The 20,477-nt window shown below is 40.2% G+C and overlaps 2 protein-coding genes across 2 annotated transcripts; both read left to right on the top strand.

Moving 5' to 3' along the window:
• Window positions 1-321: 321 nt before the first annotated feature.
• On the top strand, window positions 322-5,720 carry edc3 (enhancer of mRNA decapping 3 homolog (S. cerevisiae)). Its single transcript, XM_085412503.1, has 7 exons — window positions 322-467; window positions 695-860; window positions 955-1,181; window positions 1,255-1,593; window positions 1,679-1,832; window positions 2,232-2,449; window positions 2,567-5,720. Exons 2-7 carry the CDS (start codon window positions 697-699, stop codon window positions 2,899-2,901), a joined length of 1,437 nt encoding a protein of 478 aa, XP_085268629.1. The 5' UTR covers window positions 322-467; window positions 695-696; the 3' UTR covers window positions 2,902-5,720.
• A 439-nt stretch (window positions 5,721-6,159) lies between these two features.
• LOC146665069 (tyrosine-protein kinase CSK-like) lies at window positions 6,160-19,891 on the top strand. The gene is made up of 13 exons (XM_085412504.1): window positions 6,160-6,648; window positions 13,077-13,176; window positions 13,269-13,382; window positions 13,477-13,589; window positions 15,645-15,864; window positions 16,655-16,748; window positions 16,898-16,963; window positions 17,377-17,476; window positions 17,561-17,651; window positions 17,736-17,809; window positions 18,272-18,467; window positions 18,580-18,666; window positions 18,869-19,891. Exons 2-13 carry the CDS (start codon window positions 13,162-13,164, stop codon window positions 19,052-19,054), a joined length of 1,356 nt encoding a protein of 451 aa, XP_085268630.1. The 5' UTR covers window positions 6,160-6,648; window positions 13,077-13,161; the 3' UTR covers window positions 19,055-19,891.
• Window positions 19,892-20,477: the final 586 nt, after the last annotated feature.

The following is a 20,477-nucleotide window of genomic DNA, read 5'->3' on the forward strand; positions in this document are numbered from 1 at the left end:
ATAATATCCATAAGATGTACCCACTAAAGGAAATTTGTTTTTGCCAACTGTAAGTCAAAGCTACGCTGTTACGTATCGCTATAGTTATATGAAATAACTGGAAATTTCGAGATACTAAGTATGTCAACATGTTGAGATACTAACCAGAGATTTTGAGATAATGAGTTGAAATTTCTATTTAGCTCTGCCTGACTTTTTGTGTTTGTGTGTGTGTGTGGGGGGGGGGCAAAACAAGCTTCACCACAGATTTCCAGCTGTCTGGCAAAAAATTGTTAAGCTTCGGCTCTTATTTCGAAAAGGTACTTCTTCCGGAAACAGGAAGTGGTATAAACCGTGAAAGCTTGCTCCATTCAAAAAGCTAAGAAGCTAATAGTTGAAGAAGAAACAGTTTTCTTATGAGCACTTAATATCGCAGTTTATTGAGTTGTATTGTTCAGGAGGCTCTTCATCACCGTAACTCCAAAAAGGTAAACAATTTTTTTTTCAAGGCGATATTACCTTCATATAAACTTAGCTAAGGTTGATAGCAGGCCGTGGCTAAGCTAGTCACGACTCTCTAGTAAAACCGAACGACTAGTATTTCTGATGTCCTGGTCACAAAGTTAGCTAACAGGATGATTCCTGTCTCTAGAAATCTTCTCTGACAATAATGCTACATAATTAATATTTTCTTTCTTAATAACACGTGCTGTAGAAATGGCCGCGGATTGGTTGGGTAGTTTGGTGTCAATTAACTGTGGACCAACGCTGGGAGTCTACCAGGGAGAAGTATCATCTGTGGACCAGTCCAGCCAAACCATCTCCTTAAGACAGCCTTTCCACAATGGAGTCAAGTGTCCCGTGCCAGAGGTCACATTCAGGTAAGTCTGTGCTACTAAATGTTAGCTCATTGTCAACTTTTTAGCTCATCGGTTTTGTTATTTAACGTCATTCTGACTCATATTTTTTTCCCAGTGCCATTGACATAAAAGACCTAAAGATTTTAGATTTTAGAAATGACAATAGTCGGACTACCTCTGCTGCACCTGCAAAGGTAACCAGCGCACCGGTTGCAGTCCCAAAGGGTGACCCTAGATCTGTGGAGAAACTGAACTCTCCACAGCACTGCTCTAAAAGTTATGGAGAGCGTCATCTGGACATACCTGGCCAGCCTAAAGGATTCCGTCGAAGACATAACTCCTGTAAGTGCAATGCTGTTAAATTCACTAAAAATCTGTGGCAAAGTGGTTAACTATATATTTATCATCCCCTCAGGGTCAGCCAGTAATCGAGGGGTAAATCAAGTGACGCCGAAGAAGAATGGGGTGAAGAATGGCCAGATGAAGCAGAGAGATGATGAGTGTTTTGGCGACGGCGTGGATGATTTCCTGGACACAGACTTTGATTTTGAAGGAAACCTGGCTCTTTTTGACAAAGCAGCAGTTTTCTCAGAGATTGACATATCGGAGCGTCGTAATGGTGTGAGGTCACGCGGCACACCTCAGGAGCAGACTCCTACTCGGTACCGGCATGATGAGAACATCCTGGAGGCCAAACCTGTTGTGTACAGACAGATTACTGTACCGCAGCCTGGGGCCAAAGAATACTGCACCGGCAAGTGTTTTATATTGGAATGAATGAAGTGGAGATGCAGGTAAATCAATTTAAGCCTTATTGATGTTTGCTTTACTTTCCACAGACTCTGGACTTGTTGTACCAAGTATAACCTACGAACTGCACAAGCGTCTGTTGTCTGTTGCTGAGCGCCATGGTCTGTCACTGGAGAGGAGACTGGAAATGACTGGAGTGTGTGCCAGTCAGATGGCACTTACATTACTAGGGGGGCCAAACAGGTAAGCAATTATCTAAAATGTGCCTTTTGTTGAACTGGCAACATTTAGGAAATGATACTAATATATGGGGATTCTAAATATCACATTATAGTTAAAATGGGTTTCAGTTTCACTTTGTTCTTTTTAAATATACTTTAAGAAGTTTTTAGTGCAGTGAAAACAACTGTAAAAACCCCAAAATGAATATATACAAAATGCAATACTATTCCCTAGAAAGTAAATACTCCCCAGAGAGTGAGCTGCTTTGGTGGAGGTTTGTGCTCTCAGAGTACTTATTTTTTTCTAAGTTTCTCTCTTGTTTCTATTTATTTCATATTTGTCGCATCAACACTAATTAACCTAGTCATTTTGTTCTTCTAAAGTACTAAATAAAACCTTTGCTATTCCTGCTTCTTCCAGATTCACCCCGAAGAATTTGCACCAGCATCCCACGGTGGCACTGCTGTGTGGCCCTCATGTTCAGGGAGCTCAGGGCATCAGCTGCGGTCGCCACCTGGCCAATCACGAAGTGGAGGTCGTCCTGTTTCTGCCAAACTTTGTCAAAATGCATGACGCCGTGACCAGCGAGGTCACCCTCTTCAACAAAACTGGTGGCAAACAGGTGTCCAGTATCAAAGGTAGGTTTGTTTTGTGGCTTTATTGATCTCTCCCCCTCCAAATACTGTTGGCTTCATTAAAAACAAAAGCGTTGCTAAATACCTTGACATTCTTCTTTTTTCTCTGTGGCTCCACAGACCTCCCTGACACCCCTGTGGATCTAATCATTAACTGTCTGGACTGTCATGAGAACACATTCCTGATGGATCAGCCTTGGTACTGGGCGGCTGCAGACTGGGCGAATCAGAACAGAGCACCAGTGCTAAGCTTAGATCCCCCTGCTAGCGGCCAGGGGCAGGCAGTTGAAGCCAAATGGTCCCTCTCACTTTGCCTTCCACTCCCCTTAGCTGAAGGGGCTGGCAGGGTCTACCTGTGTGACATAGGAATTCCTCGCCAGGTGTTCCAGGAAGTGGGAATCAAATACCATTCTCCCTTTGGCTGCAAATTTGTCATCCCCTTGCACTCGGCATAACGGGTCAGATGGTCGACATCTCACGTCATGTTGACAGATTAAATCTTTTACCTTCCATGACCGTTTGGGTTTTGGCGCCTTATATTCCAGAGTTAGATCTGTTTTTCCAGTTTATCTGTGAAATTTCTAACTCGGCGTGTGCAAACAGATCTTTTTCCTCATACTGAAGGACCAGTGGTGATGCATCTTACAGTAGCGTAGTAGGATTAAGTGCATATCGATAGAGATAGGGGGGGAAAAAGTAAGCATTTCTGAAAATACAGACTTTTGGAGGGTATAGCAAGCAGTTTAATAAGATTGCTAATAAGTCTTGTTAATTCATAATGATAACCAAAGTGTCAAAGAATGCAACATTAGAGCCGTTTCAAAGAGGGAATACAGGAGAACAGTGCTGGTTTCTTCAACTTTTTATGTTAAAGTTTCTCTTGCTGTCAGTTCAAACATAAATATGGTGTCGTGCACACCATATCTGCAATATGTGCACAGCACTTGTGGCAAAGATCATTGTCAGCGTTGTGTCAAACAAAGTCTAACCACATTTAGTTCTCCGTGCTGTAGTCATGAAGAACACAGCATCTAGTTGTCTTTGTGTATGTGCTGCAGAGAAGAGCGTCTGCTTTAGCCCTCACACATACTCAGAGCTCCTGGTTCTGGATTGTGAAAATCTAAAAGTGTACTATAGGCTTCATCTTATTGTACAATACATGCAGTGGCATAAAATGTTACATCATGTTTTTGCTGTTTAGGGCTATCTTTTGTGAGCTCTCAAAAGGCAGGAGACGTGCAGTCATAATCCTCTTCACACTTGTCTGTTATAATGACTGCATACATTCAGACTTGCGCCATGTTGAAAGTATGATATGTAAATGTTAGTCTGTTTTAGATTGCTGCAGGGACTTTTATGAGTGTGTGACTGTGTGCTTGTTCAGACATGAAGTTGACACATTAAGATGCTGACAGCTTAATGGCTGTAAGGGGCTTTAATGTTCAGATTTAAAGTGAGTAGGACAATCACTGATTTAAAACAGGAGAGTTCTGAAAGTCATGGCAATCTAACTTTCTTTCAAAGCACTCCAGTGATTAGACGCAGATTCATCTCGGTTTACACGCATGAACAATTTTCACACGTATTGGGATCTGACGGCTTACAGTTAAGCTTACGCTGGTCTTTCCATTGCTGCCTGCAGTACTTTGCCACATTCTGTCACTGTTATGTAATGCTTTGTTGGGAATTAAGCTTGTAATATTTGTCCTAAATAACAAGGTGTTCAAATACAAGAGCAGCAGATTACAACAGCTTTTTTGTCTCTTCTGCAAATTATATTGTGATGATAAGGGCTCTGGAAACAAGACATGGCATGTAAAATAGATGCAGTCGTACCTTTTCATGATAATTTAAGGGGAAATAAGTTTATTAAACTTTGGTACAGTTATGGGATGAAGGGCTTTACTGTTGTTTGAAAGGCCCAAAGTTCTATTTGTACAACTCATGTAAAATCTTTATTGCTTCATCGAATGCCAACTAGAGTTTAGATTTGTTAAATATATTTTTCATACAGCGTCTGTTGTCTTTCAGCCATTACTGTATTATGGAGAAAATATTCAGTAGACTGCAGACTAAGTACTGATACCATATTCTCTCACAGTGAACTATCAAGTCTGCTAATTCTTGGCGATGTTGGGTTGCTGTTGCCTGTTTAGCTTGGTAGTACAGATTGGATTCAAAAGCCAACTTTGCTTTACACAATCAAAACTGGTGCAGACTTGATGAGGTCAAAGCAATTGCACAACTTCGGCAAGTTTTTGCAGTATTGCATGTTTCATATGCAGAAGTTAATAGAAGTCTGTCAAAGCGGAGCCCGAAGTGGCACAATTATAAGTGACACTTTGGCTAAAAATAAGTCCGACCAAAAAGGTTGGAGTGATCTTTTTTTTTTTTTTTTTTTTTTTTTTTTTTAACCAAATGTTACTTTCTGTGTGGTGGGATTCAAATGTATTTCAATTCATTTGTGCTGATGCAGCGTCCCACACTTGAATACTTTCTAGGAACCAATAAAATTGGCTTAAAAAAAAAAAAAAGAACTGCAGGATTGGGCAATCGTGGAAATCACAAAATATTCTTGATTCTTGTGTTCACGCTTTTATTTCAGGACATTAAGCTGATATTTAACAATACACTAAATCACAAACTGTGAAGTTCACGTGCAGCTGCTTTTTTTTTCTTCCCTTTGATGCCTTGATTGGAGGCATGTCTACTCAGATCTTTCAAGCAATGAATGTAACCATTTGCTGTGAAATGTGTCCAGAAGTGTATTACGTTGAGGTTACCAATCTGTGTCGGATCTGCATAGCTGTTCTCTAACGTGCCCTTATTTGGAGTTGGATTGTGTATTCTTTGAAATTGGTGTAAGAAAGGCTAAATTTAAGCAGTCCACACCATCTGAGGATTTTTTTTTTTTGAAAGTCATTGTAATTGTTTCTTTTGTGTAAATTAATCTGCACAGACTTCATGTACCGATTTGCCCAAAGTTACTTTCATACTTAAGTATTTTGTCCTTTCGCTAACATTCCTCTGACTGCATGTGTTATGTCACATCTGTTGAGACAAGTCTGGCTTGGAAACGTCATCAGCCAGCGTTGCTGAATGTGAATAAAATGAGTTTAGTTCGTCTTTGGCCACTAGGGGGCAGTGAATAAAACTTTTATGGTGGTTCCCTTTTGTTCTGCTGTAATGACAACTTTGTGTACTTAACACTATTTTCTCATCAACGGCAACAAAGAAAGGATTGTATATCAATAAAATGTGAACAGTCGAAGAACTTGGATCAGTCTGACTTTTTACAGGAAATATGTTTGTGCAAGTCTTTTTGCAGCAGCAGATGGGGATTCCCTCCTCCCCCTGCACCCCCATTTTTCTTTTCTTTTTAATCATTTATATGTCTTAAATGTTAAGGGCAGACATGCATATTAACTCGAGAAATATATAGACACGCAACTTTGCAACACAGAATTTGTTTTTTTTAGTGAGTTCCCTTTGAAGCCTCATGTGCAAAGTGCTGCTCAGTCTTAATATGTCACATCTGCAGGTTGAACCAATTAAATGAAAACAACTGCACCCACGCTGTCCCTGTATCTTGGTTTCTTGTTATTATTGCCTCATCGATGATCAAATTCCTTCACTGAATTGACTGAGACATATCCTGTGGGGACTTATTTTTAGTTGTCAGCAACGCGCATGCGCAAAATCAAGGTGGGGCCAAAAAAAAAAACTTGAATGTGACGGGGAAAAGGAGTAGCGCAGAGCGAACTTGACTCAAATTAAGTTTAATCCTTTTTAATTACTCACCGCGATTTTACTGAGTAATACTTATCGCCGTGGCGGGAGTTTTTATTTCTCCCTCTAAACGAAGGACGACACAAAAGAGGCGATACATCTGTGGAAGTTTACTTTGTTTTGCTGTCTTTTTTCATTTATAGGTCTGTTTTGTAAATAGTCTTGACTGGAGACGCATCAACGCCGCTGCCTATTGTTTTTAGTCGAGTTTCGTTTGGTGCCGTTCAAGTTTTCTGATCACCTGAGACAGTTTTCACTTCTTCCTCATCAGGACTGGATGTGTTTTGCGCTTCAGCATCGACTGTCGGTTATTTATTGCGTGAATGGCAAACTGTGCTCTCCTGTAGAAGGAAAAACAAACGTGTGGAATCACCTGTAAGCGCTTCAAATCGGCTGCTTTTACCTGCAAACAGGTAAGATTTCAAGTTTGAGACAGAGCTGCCTTTAAATTTTAAAATGTGCTGTTTATTTTAAAGTAGATGCAGTGACTGACAGCTCTGGCGGAGATAAATGTTAGGATGTCGAATGGGCATGGATAGTTTATTCAAACATCACAATGAAAAAGTCTTTTTTAAGTGAGTCGATTATAGACGTGGCCCTACTAACATCCTCCAAACTTCTACCACTTCCTCTGACTTCCTGGGGTGAAGAAGAAGCTGCAGCGCACAGCTGTCCACATTGCTGTGTTATAACATGTTGGGTGACTAGTAATAATCTGCTTTCGAGCTGGAGAGCAGCATTCATTCCCACTGTCACGGACTTTGGGATCTTTGACAGCTTTTTGAAGTTTTGTTAACGGTGGGCGCACTTTCACGTGCACGTGCATGCTACAAGTTGCAGAGCGGCGCTGTTAAATGTTCGTCGGGTAGGCTGCACCCGTCAGAAAATGGCAAAAAGCGATTAATGCACGTCAGAAAACAACATTTCCGCTATCAGAGATCTAGCTGAGCGGAGCATCTCTCGGGTGTGTTTTCTGGGTGATGCCCTTTTCGCTGAAACGGGACTTCCCTCCTTTTTCGGACAAAGTGTGAAGTGTGCGCTGGTGCAGCAACGGATCTCCTGACCAGCAAAGATTCTTCTTTTAGAGTACGATAAACTGTAAAGAAAGATTAAGCTGTTGAAACAGGATGGAGAGAAGTTCGTAAAACCGCAGCAAAGCTTTGCTGCTGCACCATAATGTGTCACGCCTGGCTGCATGAGCAGCAGCAGCCTTGCACTGCACTTCACTCTGCGCTGTGCACACAGCACCCATAAAACAGCCTGCATGTGATCGCGCCACAGCGAGGAAAGGTCCATCCGCTGTTCAGGCACGGCAGTTTCGACTTATATGGTGTTTTTGATGCCGTGTTTCCTTGGTGAAGTCAACATGACCAAACGTTCTCCAGCGTGAAGAGGTTTGGTACGTCATGCGAACTTTGGATGGCAATAAAATGCAAAGTTCACTAGAATGGCTGGCTGGCCAAAATGCAGGGGATTGCCCCTGATTAACAATCGCTTATCCTTCTTCCTGCTACGCTGAAAACAACCTTGTTTCTCAGTTTAGCTTTTGTGTTTGTTTATGATAAATTGGATACTATTTTAAGTACACACCTAGTTTTTAACACCCCCCCCCCCCACCCCAAGCGTCACAGGAAAAACTCTGAGCTATTAAAAGTGATACAATGATGGTCTGTGTTTCGGGTCCAAACACTGGACTCGCACTTCCTCTCTCAGATCCTACAGACGTTTGTTTCAGTCAGCTGTGCAAAAGCACCACAGTCCAGCTGCTGCCCCTAAAGGCAGAGGTGACTTCCTTCTCAGGAACATCTGCTGGCTGTTGTTATAGACCCCCACCAGCCTTCTCTTTGTGCTCATTACTGTTCACTGGATGTGTCTGTCTGTGTGCCAGCCAGGTGGCAGCTCAGTGGATGTTGACAAAAGTCAAGTGTTTATTTCTCTCTCTGCTGCCTGCTGCTGTTACAGTGTTGCTAACAGGACAGTAGTATCAAAGCAACTGAAGAGCATCATGAGGCTGGAGTGCTGGCCCTCTGCTGCACTTAGAGAAACGATAGGAGCCTTTAGTAAAAGAATCAATCAGATGATTTACTGAGATGAACCACTAGGTTAATGTTAACAACACATTTTTACGATCCTGCAAAATCTTAAGAATTAAACGCTGTATGATGTATCATTATGGCATCAACAGGCTTTAATGCTTTAAATAATTTGAATTTGAGCGGTGCTTTTCGACACTTTACACACAAGCCACGTTCATGTGTTTTTAATACTTTTTCCTGCATCGCATTTTCTATTATTACAGGGGGTTCAGGATCCATCCCATTTATACACAAAGACCCACTCTACCTGAGCCACAGTCTCATTTTATGATCTCATGGTCTTCGATGTGTGACTAAAAGAAGAGGGAGTCATTTCTGATAGCTCTGGGGAATAAACAATTAGCTAATCCAGCCTCCCACCGTGCACAATCAACATTTTCACCTCGGTTATTGTCTGTGAGTAAATGAGGGAGTGGCAGATTTTAGGTCAAAGAAGATGTTTTTACATTCTTGTCCTGTCTTGCTCCGTGCAGTCAGGCTGCCGCTGATTAGTTCAGTAAAGACTGCAACTGACTTGCACAAGAAGGCACAAGAGACAAGTGTTGATCAGTGGTTTGATTTGGACAACAGGATTGTTTTAAACTGCAAGAACATGCGATATTATACCATGTAAGAGCTGTATGAGCTTATTTTGCAGTTATACAGTCCAACACTATTTATTAGTCACTCTTTATGATTAAACTAATCGACTGTGGCTTCCTTTTATTTTTGGGAATGAATGTTGTCCATCGCCTCCCTTCATTCAACTTATATCTGTGTATGTGCACAATTATGAGATTTATGTCTACAATTAATGTAGAGCAGTAAACACAAAACGGAACAGTGAGCAAAATTTAAAGATCAAGTCACATCACTGCCCTTAAAACTGCTCAGTGGATGCATTGATGATGATGTTGGATCTAATGAGACTGGGGTCAGCAGAAATTTGACTCACTCACAATGAGATCCTTTGCTGCTTCCTGAAAAAAAGCAAGCTGTGGCTCCATGCAGAGCTCTGTGGAAATGGCAGTGGGAGTCTGTGGCAGAATGAGCTCTGTCCCGTTCACTCAGCTGCTGGTGGCCTGCTGCTGGGAAGCATTCAGCGTCCCAGAAGAGATTAATATGAAAAAAGGGGAAAAAAGCTGCTGACCCCGTTGATACATTCTTCTTTTGACGAGACTCTTTACAAAGGGTTTCCCTCACACATATTCTGTTGCAGTCCACAACTTCTGGTGGCTTTCAGAGCATCGTCAGCATAATGTCCTGCTTCGAGGTAAAACTCAGATGATTGTACTTTTGATGTGTTTCAGTCACAAAATAACCTTGTGGATCTGGAAATGCTGATTTGGAAACCACCATTTAAATCTGTAGTGAAAAAAAACTACTTTTAACAGCGCCCAAATATTCAGTGTTTAGGAATAACTGATACATATGAAGACGATGCATTTCAATTTTGGGGGGAAAATACTTTGAGGCTTAGCGATAACCTTCCAGCTACTTTCATCTCTTGCATGGTGTCTATCTGCCTTTAATCTTGTCTTCAACACCTAAAATGCAGTATAGTCAGCCTGGGATCAGGTGATCATCCTGGCCAGTCAATCCTTTAGATAATCTGGTTTTATATTTAGGATTGTTACCTTGCTTGATGATGAAAAGTGGAAAAAAATTGAATTAGCAGGTCCAATATTGGATTTAAAATCAAATGTGCTGAAGAACAGAGCCAAAATATGAAAAGCCTGTAACTGTCCACACTGTTTGGACTGTGTGACATCAAGTATTTGATACATTGTCATAAAAGTTTATTCCAACAGTCGCAGCCTACAGTACACCAACATTGTCGACTTTGGCGAACACCCGACGTTCCCTGTATTACATCAGCGGCTTTTCATTTTGGGGTCGTAGTGAAATAGATCCTAAATTGAATGGGGTACAGCTGTATGGACAGATGGTCTACCACCAGACGTTTCTGAAAAAATAGTCAACTGTATTAATCTAGGTAAGCTTATCCTTTAGTTAGAGAGGTCATGATAGTTATGATATGCACAATATTAATGTATTATTCCCTTCTGCAGGTAGGGATTGGCTTTGAATGTATTGACAAAAAAAACTATTTAATATTAAACAACAGCTCTGACTTTTACTAACATAAGTAAAAATGTCCCAGTGGCCACAATGGGAGTTAAGTGGCCTCAATGTGCCGAGTCACTCTATAAAAAACCTTGTGACTATAAAATTATGATTTTTTTTACAGCTTACCTGAAAATAAAATGCAGAGAAAGTACATTTCATAATAACTGAATCATAGTGAACAGAGTGCTTGCAACTCCCTCACTTTTGGGATCTCCATACTGAACATCCCGACACAACAAACACACAACTTTACATTCTCTCTCTCTTTTTCTTTGTTAAAATTGGACTAGGTTACATTGTTTCATTTATAATCGGCAGCTAACACACGCTGTCTTTTGGACTCTCTGTGATGTCTCTTGGCCAGTGTTGGTGGTCTAAATTTGGGAAATGCCCGATGTTCACACTTTGTCCTAAGATGAGATAACGTTTCCTTTATTTATCCTAGAGATGGGGATTTCCTTTGTTATCACAGTTAAAATGTAATAATAGTAATGTAAAATAGGTATATATTTAGATTAAAAGATACTGAAAACTTATTATAGAATAAGACAAAATATTTTCAAAATAAACGATGCAGAAACAATAGCTTACTAAATGTAGTTTTAGGTGGTAAAAAGCTTGTTTTCTTTTAATAATAAAGCAGGGACTTTGAGGTTTGTTCTTATTTGGCATGAGATTTGTTTGGGAAGCACAGGATCATGCAACATAAGGTAAAAGCATGGGTCATTACCAGATTGCTCGAGTTGGGATAAAATTGTGTCGTTGCTACAGCATTGATTTTATTTAATAATTAATAATTTAATAATGATGAATAAACCACATGAAGCTGTGGGTGATGGTACTGTCGTTGGTTTATGTGGCGCTTTCGTCATTAACAGGTTGATGAATTTGCTTACCAGAAGGTTGCGCTCATGGGAAATTGATGAAATGCCCAAAGAGTATAGAAGTCATCTCGAAGCCCCTGTGAATGCACACACAAATTTTCACAGCAACACTTGTAATAGTTAGTTCAAGCATTCAAGTCAAGATCTGTGATGTGCTGACCCACAGACCTAAAGTGAGATCTTCATAGCCACACCAACAGCACGGCTAAAAATATCACATGCTTTTCTGACTTCTCTCTTATTTTTCCATATGAACAGACAGAATGTTTTTCTCACCACAGTTTTGCATTTTGGTGTGTGTCAATAATTTGTTTGTCTTTAAAGTCTTTGTAAAGATAAAAAAGAAACACACACACACACACACACACACACACACACACACACACACACACACACACACACACACACACACACACACACACACACACACACACACCACAGCTGCACACAAACACACCTACACAAGAATAACTGGCCCACAGCAGCTCGGTTATCTTTGCCTTTCTTTGACTGTCTGCACATAGTAGAGCTGGGTTGGGGTGAGCAGAGTGGGGCTGTTCTTAAGGGTGTGGGAAATGTGTCCAGATAGTTTTGTCCCTTGATACAGGAGACAGCTGCACCACTCCATAAGGGACCACATCCATCACATCCCCATGGTGCGGTGTGATGACAGTCTCGTGATAGTTTTTAAACACACGCTTGTCTGAGAAATGGCGGGCTATTTATTTAAACAGAAAAACACACCAGATGGAAGAAGCGTTATAAGAGAAGAGGATTTTTTTCATTTATCGCATTTCTAAGCAACCCACCCTAAAGTTGGTGTGTACAGAAGTTGGGATGTCGTACAGGAAGTTGACTGCACTGCAGTGGACATGTCAAAGGATGTGACCTCATGTAAAGTGACAGTTTATCAGAGCCAGGATTTTCCCTGAGCTCTGATCATTTGAGCCCTGCCACCTCTTCCTGGGAACTGATAGAGCAAGAGAGGAAGTGGGGTTTGGGGGGAAAGAGAGAGGGAGGATGTGGAGCATGACTTAATCTGTAGGTCATCATTTAACTATGATGTCTTTGCTCTGATTGGTTTATGATGTGTGTGTGTATCATGGAAACACAGGCCCCGGGGTTACTCAGGCCTAAGGTTAGTGTCACAGTGGCTGTTTTATTGACATAAAGTAATGCTGGGCTGGATGAGTCCCTGGGGCCTGGTCAGATCTCACCACAAGTTTGCATTCCAGGGTTGGAAGAAAGCTATCTTGATTCCTACAAGGCCCAGTCATTGAGTTTAAGATGGAGAACCAGTGTGTGCCTTATTTTAGGTCAGACCAAGCTAGGTTTTCACATGAAATACACAGTAGGGAGTAGGTTGCATTTTGGTCTCTTTATCTCTTACTTTTAGCATGTCAGAGTGCATTTCTTACTTTGTATGAAATATTCTACAGTGAAAGAGCTTCTTTATGTTGGCACTGTTTTCCTCCGTCATGGAAACATTATGCACTAGTTGTGAAAGTGTGTTTAAAAAAAGAAAACCTGTTAGTTCTGCTTTCTGTCTGAGCGAGTTATTTTTACCGACACTGTCTGATCTGACGTTACTCCAGTGTGCTGTGATAATGGCTCATCTGCTTGCTTCGAATTACCATGTGCCCCCGTACAGCGAAACCACAAATTCATTATCTTCCTGAGAATTTGCTTGCGGTCGGGTCAGTATCAGTAAACAGGGGGACATCCTAGTTACTCTTCTGCTCGCTTTCACAGGTACTGCGTGCGCGCGTGTGTGTTTACCAGCTCTAATGGTAGGAGCTAGCAAACCTCACCTGTGAGAGGATCGAACCGCCTCACCATGACAGAGGTCCAGGTAAGGTCCAGGTGGTGTGTGACAAAAATTGCAAGCACAAATGAAAAAATATGGATTTTTACTGAAACAGTGACCGTCCCTCGCTTTTATAGAACCCATGGCCGCAGGGCACAGAGTGTGTGGCCAGGTATAACTTCAAAGGCACAACAGAGCAGGACCTGCCCTTTAACAAAGGAGACGTGTTGACTATCATTGTTGTCACAAAGGTAACATTTCTTTTTTGTTGTCTGCGTTTCTATGAAGACACAGCTCTGTGTTTGATGCCATGCGGCGCCGCTCAGTAAACTTTTTGCATTTCAGGATCCAAACTGGTACAAGGCTAAAAATTCTGCAGGCCGCGAGGGAACGATCCCAGCCAACTATGTCCAGAAAAGGGAAGGTGTGAAAAGTGGGGGAAAGCTGAGTCTAATGCCGTAAGTATATAGATTCTCATGAGCATCGGTTGTCTGTATCTCTTGCCGCAGCACCATCTTTGTGCGGCGTTTTTAGCAGTGTTTAAAATAGCTTGACTTTGCCCTCTTCCATGGCTGTGTGGTTGCAGAAGGCTGATGGCCTATTTGTCGTGGCAATTGCACAGTAGTTGTGTGAATGGAGACCACAGTTTGGTTGGGCTGTGTTGTAATTGCAGTGCACGTCTGTCTGCTTCCACCTCAGGTTTGCATGAACTCTGCACAGTTTCCTGTTGTTTCTTTTCTATTTCAGACTGAAGTAATCTAAAAAATCTCCCCACTTGTCCACGTCATGGGTTTGCTGCTGCAGGCATGTGCATATGTATGAATGCCAGCTTTATTTAGAGCGCACTTGCTGATAAACTTTAATGCAAATCGAACTGTACCAGAAACCAAATAAGATAATAATTTTCCTTTAGCATAAGGTGCCTAGGATTGAGCTTAACTCATCAGTTGCTATATATAAATGTATGCTTTCAGACATGTGATATCTCATTCACAGTTGCTTTAAAAAATGCCTTCTCTTGGAAATGGAAATGAGTAAAAGAAAACCAACTCTCACATAGTGTGCAGTTCTCAGTAAATATTACCAGTAATGAATATGAGCTTACACTGATAAAAGGGGATCTTGACCTCAAAAAGTTCTGTATTACGAGCTAAGATGAGAACCCGTAATACAGAACTGAAAGGAAAACTTTATAACGATACTTTCCTTTCAGCTTGGAGGGAAACTGCTTCTGTGTCTGTAAAGAAAAGCTTTCCAACAAGCTTTATTGTGTGATATTTAAATGTAACTTTCGTATGGAGCCAAGTGCAAATGCATACGCTGTACATTCCAAAAACCACATTTAAATATGTGACAGCCTCTGTTGTATAACTGGTTGCAGTGGATATGCAAATCACCCTAATCTATATATCTGGATGATGAAGGCAGTAGTTGTTTAATTTGCATTAAAGCCCCATTTAAGGTTTGTGATAACACTGTGAGGTTGATTAAACGCGGAAAGATGAAAATTTTTCAAAGACTAAAGCAATAATCTGCCACAAATATCCCTTTATTTTGTGTTAGGAAGGGAGATTTAGCTTTTCCTGTCTTTGCACGTGTTGTCTGATTAACAGCTCTAAGCATTATTTTAATAGTGAGGAACGTGGGAAAATGGACAAATAGGTACAGTAGCTATAAAAAAAATTACTTTCAGCTTGAGTTGTTGAAAAAAAAAATCAGCTTCAGCACTCTTAGAATGAATATTTTTGTTTTGACCTTCATCTGGCAAATGCATACATGCGTACACCACCGAACACTCAGCCAGTACCAGGAAGCTACAAACCTATGAGCAAAACACACCTGTCAGCATGAGAGAAAGAAACTTTGATATTAAGGCCTGCTAGTGTAACTTCCCTTTGATGAACCAGCCAAACTTTAAGGCAGTTTTTAGCGTGTAAGAACGCGCTGCGAGAACCAGTTAGTTTACTGAATGTGGTTATTTATAATCCCGACTCTTAATATAGCGGCTACACTGAAAACCACAATACCCAAATACATTTTTTTAAAAATAATAAATGTAATCTGTTCAGCAGACACTGGTGCCGTGGCTTTACATGGAAAATAGAGCGTATGAACAGTAACAGAAAGTGAAACATCAAGGTTACAGTTGTTTTCTCCCAAATGCACAAAATATATATATTTACTTACAATATATATGTTTGTAAAAAGAAGGAACGTGACAGTGTAACAAGTAAAAAAAAGTCAAGCGTAAAATGAAATGCACAATCAAACCATCTAAGGCTTTAAAAGACCCAGTTTAAGAATGACTGGATCCAAGTGGGTAAAATAGGAGGAAGACATTTAACTAATAATGTTTGTTAATGATTGATGCAGACAGTAGAATGGATGCAGGCACAGTCTATATGTTGTTATTGGATATGTCACGTGTACATACAGCTGATGTGAATTTGGAGTTGCTGGGCTGATCTGTTGGTTTTGTCGGTGTACTGATTTCTGGCTACCTCTTCCACCAGATGGTTTCATGGCAAGATAACTCGGGATCAGGCGGAGCGGTTGCTTAACCCCCCTGAGACAGGCCTGTTCTTGGTGCGGGAAAGCACTAACTTCCCTGGCGACTACACTCTGTGTGTGAGCTGCGACGGTAAGGTGGAGCACTATCGCATCATCTACCACAACGGCAAGCTCACCATCGATGAAGAGGCTTATTTTGAAAACCTCATGCAGCTTGTAGAGGTAAGGCGTAAATTGGGCTTTTATTTCTAAATAAAACAAAGTGTTTCTGATATTTTCTAGGAGGCTATATTGAGCATCAGTCTACTGTAAGCATGTTTTAGCCTCCCCATGTTACTGTGCTAGTTCAGAGAGTCTGTGCAGTTCCTGGAACATATAATGAACAGGAAGTATCAAAGAGGAAGTGAACAGTATGCTGAGGTTCAGAGTTCTAACCTCAAACAGATACTAGGTCTTTACTCTCAAAATGACTGCTTTTCCTGTGTGAAATGCTTATTTTGAACAGCAACATACTATTTATTCTGCACAGTAAAGTAGATTTGTGTCTGTAAGTTCTGGCCAACTGAAGCTTTTCAGTCAACCATTGCATGTGGTTTTGACCGTATTTGACCAGGCAGCCCTCTGTTGGTCACAGGTATACACTATTCAATGAGTTTTACTCATGTTTTTTTACAGAAGTTCACAAAGGTTTGAACTTCAAGCTTCAGTTTCTTTTAAAATACAGCTACAGCACCCACAAGCAATATAAGAAGGACAAAGATAAGTAGCGAAACCCACAGATGTACTCATTAGGTGCTCTAAACCAATCCTCTAAAAGATGATGCAGAGTGAAAGTTGCTATTCAAATTGGTTTGAGCTTTTTTCTGCAAATAAATGAAGGGGGAATTTTCTTTCCAAAATACTAAAGCTGCTTTGAAGCTCTGGATGTGGTTCTGATAGTTTCTGTCATGGTAAAAGTTCCTTTGCTCTTATGAGGCCATGTGCACTGTATTTTATCTCTTATTCTATGTAGCACTACACCAAAGATGCTGATGGCCTCTGCACCAAACTAATCAAGCCAAAGCTGGAGGAAGGGACGGTGGCTGCGCAGGATGAATTTTCCAGGAGTAAGCTTGCCGGTTCTTTGTAACTTGTACAGCAGGGACATTGTGGATTTTTATTATTATTTTCATTTTTCTTTTATTTATTGTTCTTGATGATCAAAAGCTTGTTTGCGTCTCAGCTGAATTCTGTTTCTACTTTCAATGATGAACAGGCGGCTGGTCGTTGAGCAGAAAAGACCTCAAGCTGCAGCAGGTTATTGGAAAAGGAGAATTTGGAGGTAAGTAGATTAGGGTTCATGTTTACTTAAGATGAGCTTAAACTCCATGGTGAGTTTAAGCCCAGTCTTAATTTCTTGCATGAAACAGAAATCAGAGCAACATAAAGATGTGACGCATCATATGCTGCATTTGGGTGTAAAGGATTTTGCCTAAAAAGACATTTAAGCCCCAAATATTAAATATTCCTCATCGCAGAACCACCAAATTTCATTTCATTACTGTGAAAACCATGAGATTGTGCCATGACGTTCATATATGGACTGTTCTTCTCCTTGTAATCGACATAAAAGTTAGAAAACTGTTCAAATTTAATTTCTGTGAACATGTCATTTGCCGCATTGCCGTCTTACTGTTGGTTTGGGGTCGTATAAAGGCAGCTTCACTGATCAGTTCATTGCTTGTGATTATTCAGATGTGATGGTGGGAGACTACAGAGGGACCAAAGTAGCTGTGAAGTGCATCAAAAACGACGCCACAGCGCAGGCCTTTATTGCAGAGGCTTCTGTCATGACGTAAGGAAATTAAACATTTGTTCTGGCGCGTTTTAGAAACATAAATGGACACGTACTGACTGCTCTGCTTGTCCCCTTCATCAGGCAACTACGGCACGATAACCTGGTACAGCTGCTTGGAGTGATTGTGGAGGAGAACGGAAGTCTTTTTATAGTTACTGAGTATATGGCAAAGGTAAGTGGCTGAGTGTCTGATAATCTCCCGACGTGGTGAATACTCTGTATAAAACATATAACATGCTTTTGTTGTTGTTGTTAGGGCTGTTTGGTTGACTATTTACGTTCCAGAGGCCGGACAGTACTTGGTGGAGAAGCTCTCCTACATTTTGCATTGTGAGTATTTCTGCAGCGAACCACAATTTCGGCAGTTATTCTGTTGTATTTTATGCTATGTTAGTATTAGCAGAGCGGTGTTGCAATAGCTAGTGATCAGAGAGGGAAGAAATTCAGCTCTAAAGAGGGGCATATTTTGCAGCACAAAGAGCAGATTATATCTCATGAGTCTATAGATAAGAGGTTAAAGTTGTGGTTGATGTTTATTCGAATTTAAATCTTTATCAGGTATTCTTTAAAGGACCACTTAACCCATATATTTAAAGACAACACGGTTAGCAGATAAAAGGGTTATTTTATTATCTTAAAAGGCCCTTTTATCTTCCCACTGAATGGTAGAAATCAGTTATAGTAGTTTCATTTATTTAATTTTTTAAATTTTTTTTATTTTCGTGCCATGACAAAAAGTTGATTCGACACGCCTGAGCCTGGCGTTTGTTACTTTTTCTTTTACTTTCACAGAGACGTCTGTGAAGCCATGGCGTATCTGGAGACCAATAACTTTGTTCACCGAGACTTAGCCGCACGAAACGTTCTCGTGTCAGAGGACAACATGGCTAAAGTCAGTGATTTTGGCTTGACCAAGGAGGCCTCTTCCACTCAGGATACCGCTAAGCTCCCCGTGAAGTGGACGGCACCTGAAGCACTGAGAGAAAAGGTGCGCTGCTTTAGAGCTGTTCTGAGCCGTGTGCTTTGCCGTGCATAGTTTGTGTATCCAAAACACAGTGAAATAAACTCTTAATATCCTTTTTTTTTCTATTTGTCATTAGAAATTTTCCACCAAATCAGATGTTTGGAGCTACGGTATTTTGCTGTGGGAGATTTACTCTTTTGGCCGAGTTCCTTATCCGAGAATTGTAAGTATCAGTTTGTTTTTGTGCATAAAAAAATATGCTGGAATAACAGCTTTGGATTAGGAAAACAATGACTTTTTAAAATTCAAAATCAATAATAATAGTACTTTGTGATCGCTCTCGAACATCCATATATGTGTTATGAGTATAGCCCTAGGTTTAAAGGACCAAAATGTTCAACAAACAAATCTGGTCTTTCCCGTAGCCATTAAAGGATGTAGTGCCTCGAGTGGAGAAAGGCTACAAAATGGACTGTCCTGACGGCTGTCCTGAAGTCGTGTATAACATCATGAAACAGTGCTGGAACCTGGATCCCGCCGCCCGACCAAGTTTTCAGATGTTGAAAGAGTGGATTCAGCATATCACCCAAGGGATGGGAAAAAGACAATGAGGGATCTGACAAAACAGACACAACATAGATCCTCTTTTTTCATTTTGACCACTGAGACCATAACTGTGGAATTTAAAAAAAAAATCTCACAAGGACTGTACAATTTGGCAAAATTCACAACAAATACTGTTTTCATTGTGCTTTTTTAGCAAACATCAGGTTGTTCAGACTGCAGTGACTTTCTTAGTCGAGTGGCGCCATCAGGTTTTTCTCGTCTCGTCTTCTTGCACTTTGTTATCCAGAGTGAATGATTAACTGTCATCAACAAGTCTGTCCTTAGAACACAGTGCTGCCTCAGAACCAGTGCCTTGACGTGCTTCCACGTCTTTTTTTTGTCCTTTACATCAACATCCTTAACGTAACGGTAGTGTCCTTTTAATTTCACGAACCTGTAAAAAGTAACTTAATTTGACTCAGCCGACTGAATCTGTTTAAAACTGAAAGATGCTTCAATAGTAGAATTGCAATTTTGATACGTCGTTGTCTTTTTTGGGGGATTTTTCTCCTAATGATATCAGGTACACCATTTTTGCATGAATGTTGGATTTTTTTTGCTTAAAGGACAAAATTTCAAAGAAAGAATAATAATTATCCAACTTTATCTTTTTTCTCTTGTATGATATTAAATGTTTTATGACTACGTTTTCATCCTCCCGTGAGTCGAAAAGGAAAAGGTTTTTCATCTGACATCCTAAAATGTTTTATCAGACAATATTTTGGGATTTGAGCAAACTATCAGGATTTTGTGAGAAAGAGAAACAGAGAATGTTAATACTTGTACTGTACTGTCGTTTTCAACAATAAAAAAACAAACAAACCAAAAAACCTTTTTGAAAATATTTTCTGAATAATTTTTTTAACATTCTTTTGAAATTATATTAAAAGTTTTAACAGTTTTTAAATTGTAAATTGCTATTTTCTATTTCACTGGATGTATTTGAAGACTTTTTGAAGATACTCATTATCTATGCAGCAATAATAAACTACTATCCATTACTTTTGAAAAAAAAAAAATCTACATCCCATACAAAAAAGAAATTTGCTCCACAGAAGCTACATGTTTTAAATGCATATACACAGCACCAGTTATGTCTTTAATTTCCCATTCAGAAATGGGCACGTGATCCTCTGAGTATATTTTAATGACCATAAATTTGTTTGATATTGCTACTTTCTTGAATAATGAAACATTGCCATCAGGTGATGAATGAGAATACAATTAGCTACAACAATGTACCGACAACTGACACACTTAAGGAGGGCAAAATAATGATTAAAATCATTTGAATGTCCTCTTAAATTAGAAAACAATGTTTTGCTGTCAGATTGACTTTGCGATTCTAAATTTTTACCATAAAAGGAAATAAAGAAAGGAGGAAATACAAGTCATTTATCTGATGTAGAAAGGAAGTCTTTAGCGGAA

The sequence above is a fragment of the Rhamphochromis longiceps genome, linkage group LG7, assembly GCF_057381845.1.
Source record: "Rhamphochromis longiceps isolate RC_006_pf linkage group LG7, R_longiceps_female_GT1.1, whole genome shotgun sequence".
Lineage (NCBI taxonomy): Eukaryota > Metazoa > Chordata > Actinopteri > Cichliformes > Cichlidae > Rhamphochromis > Rhamphochromis longiceps.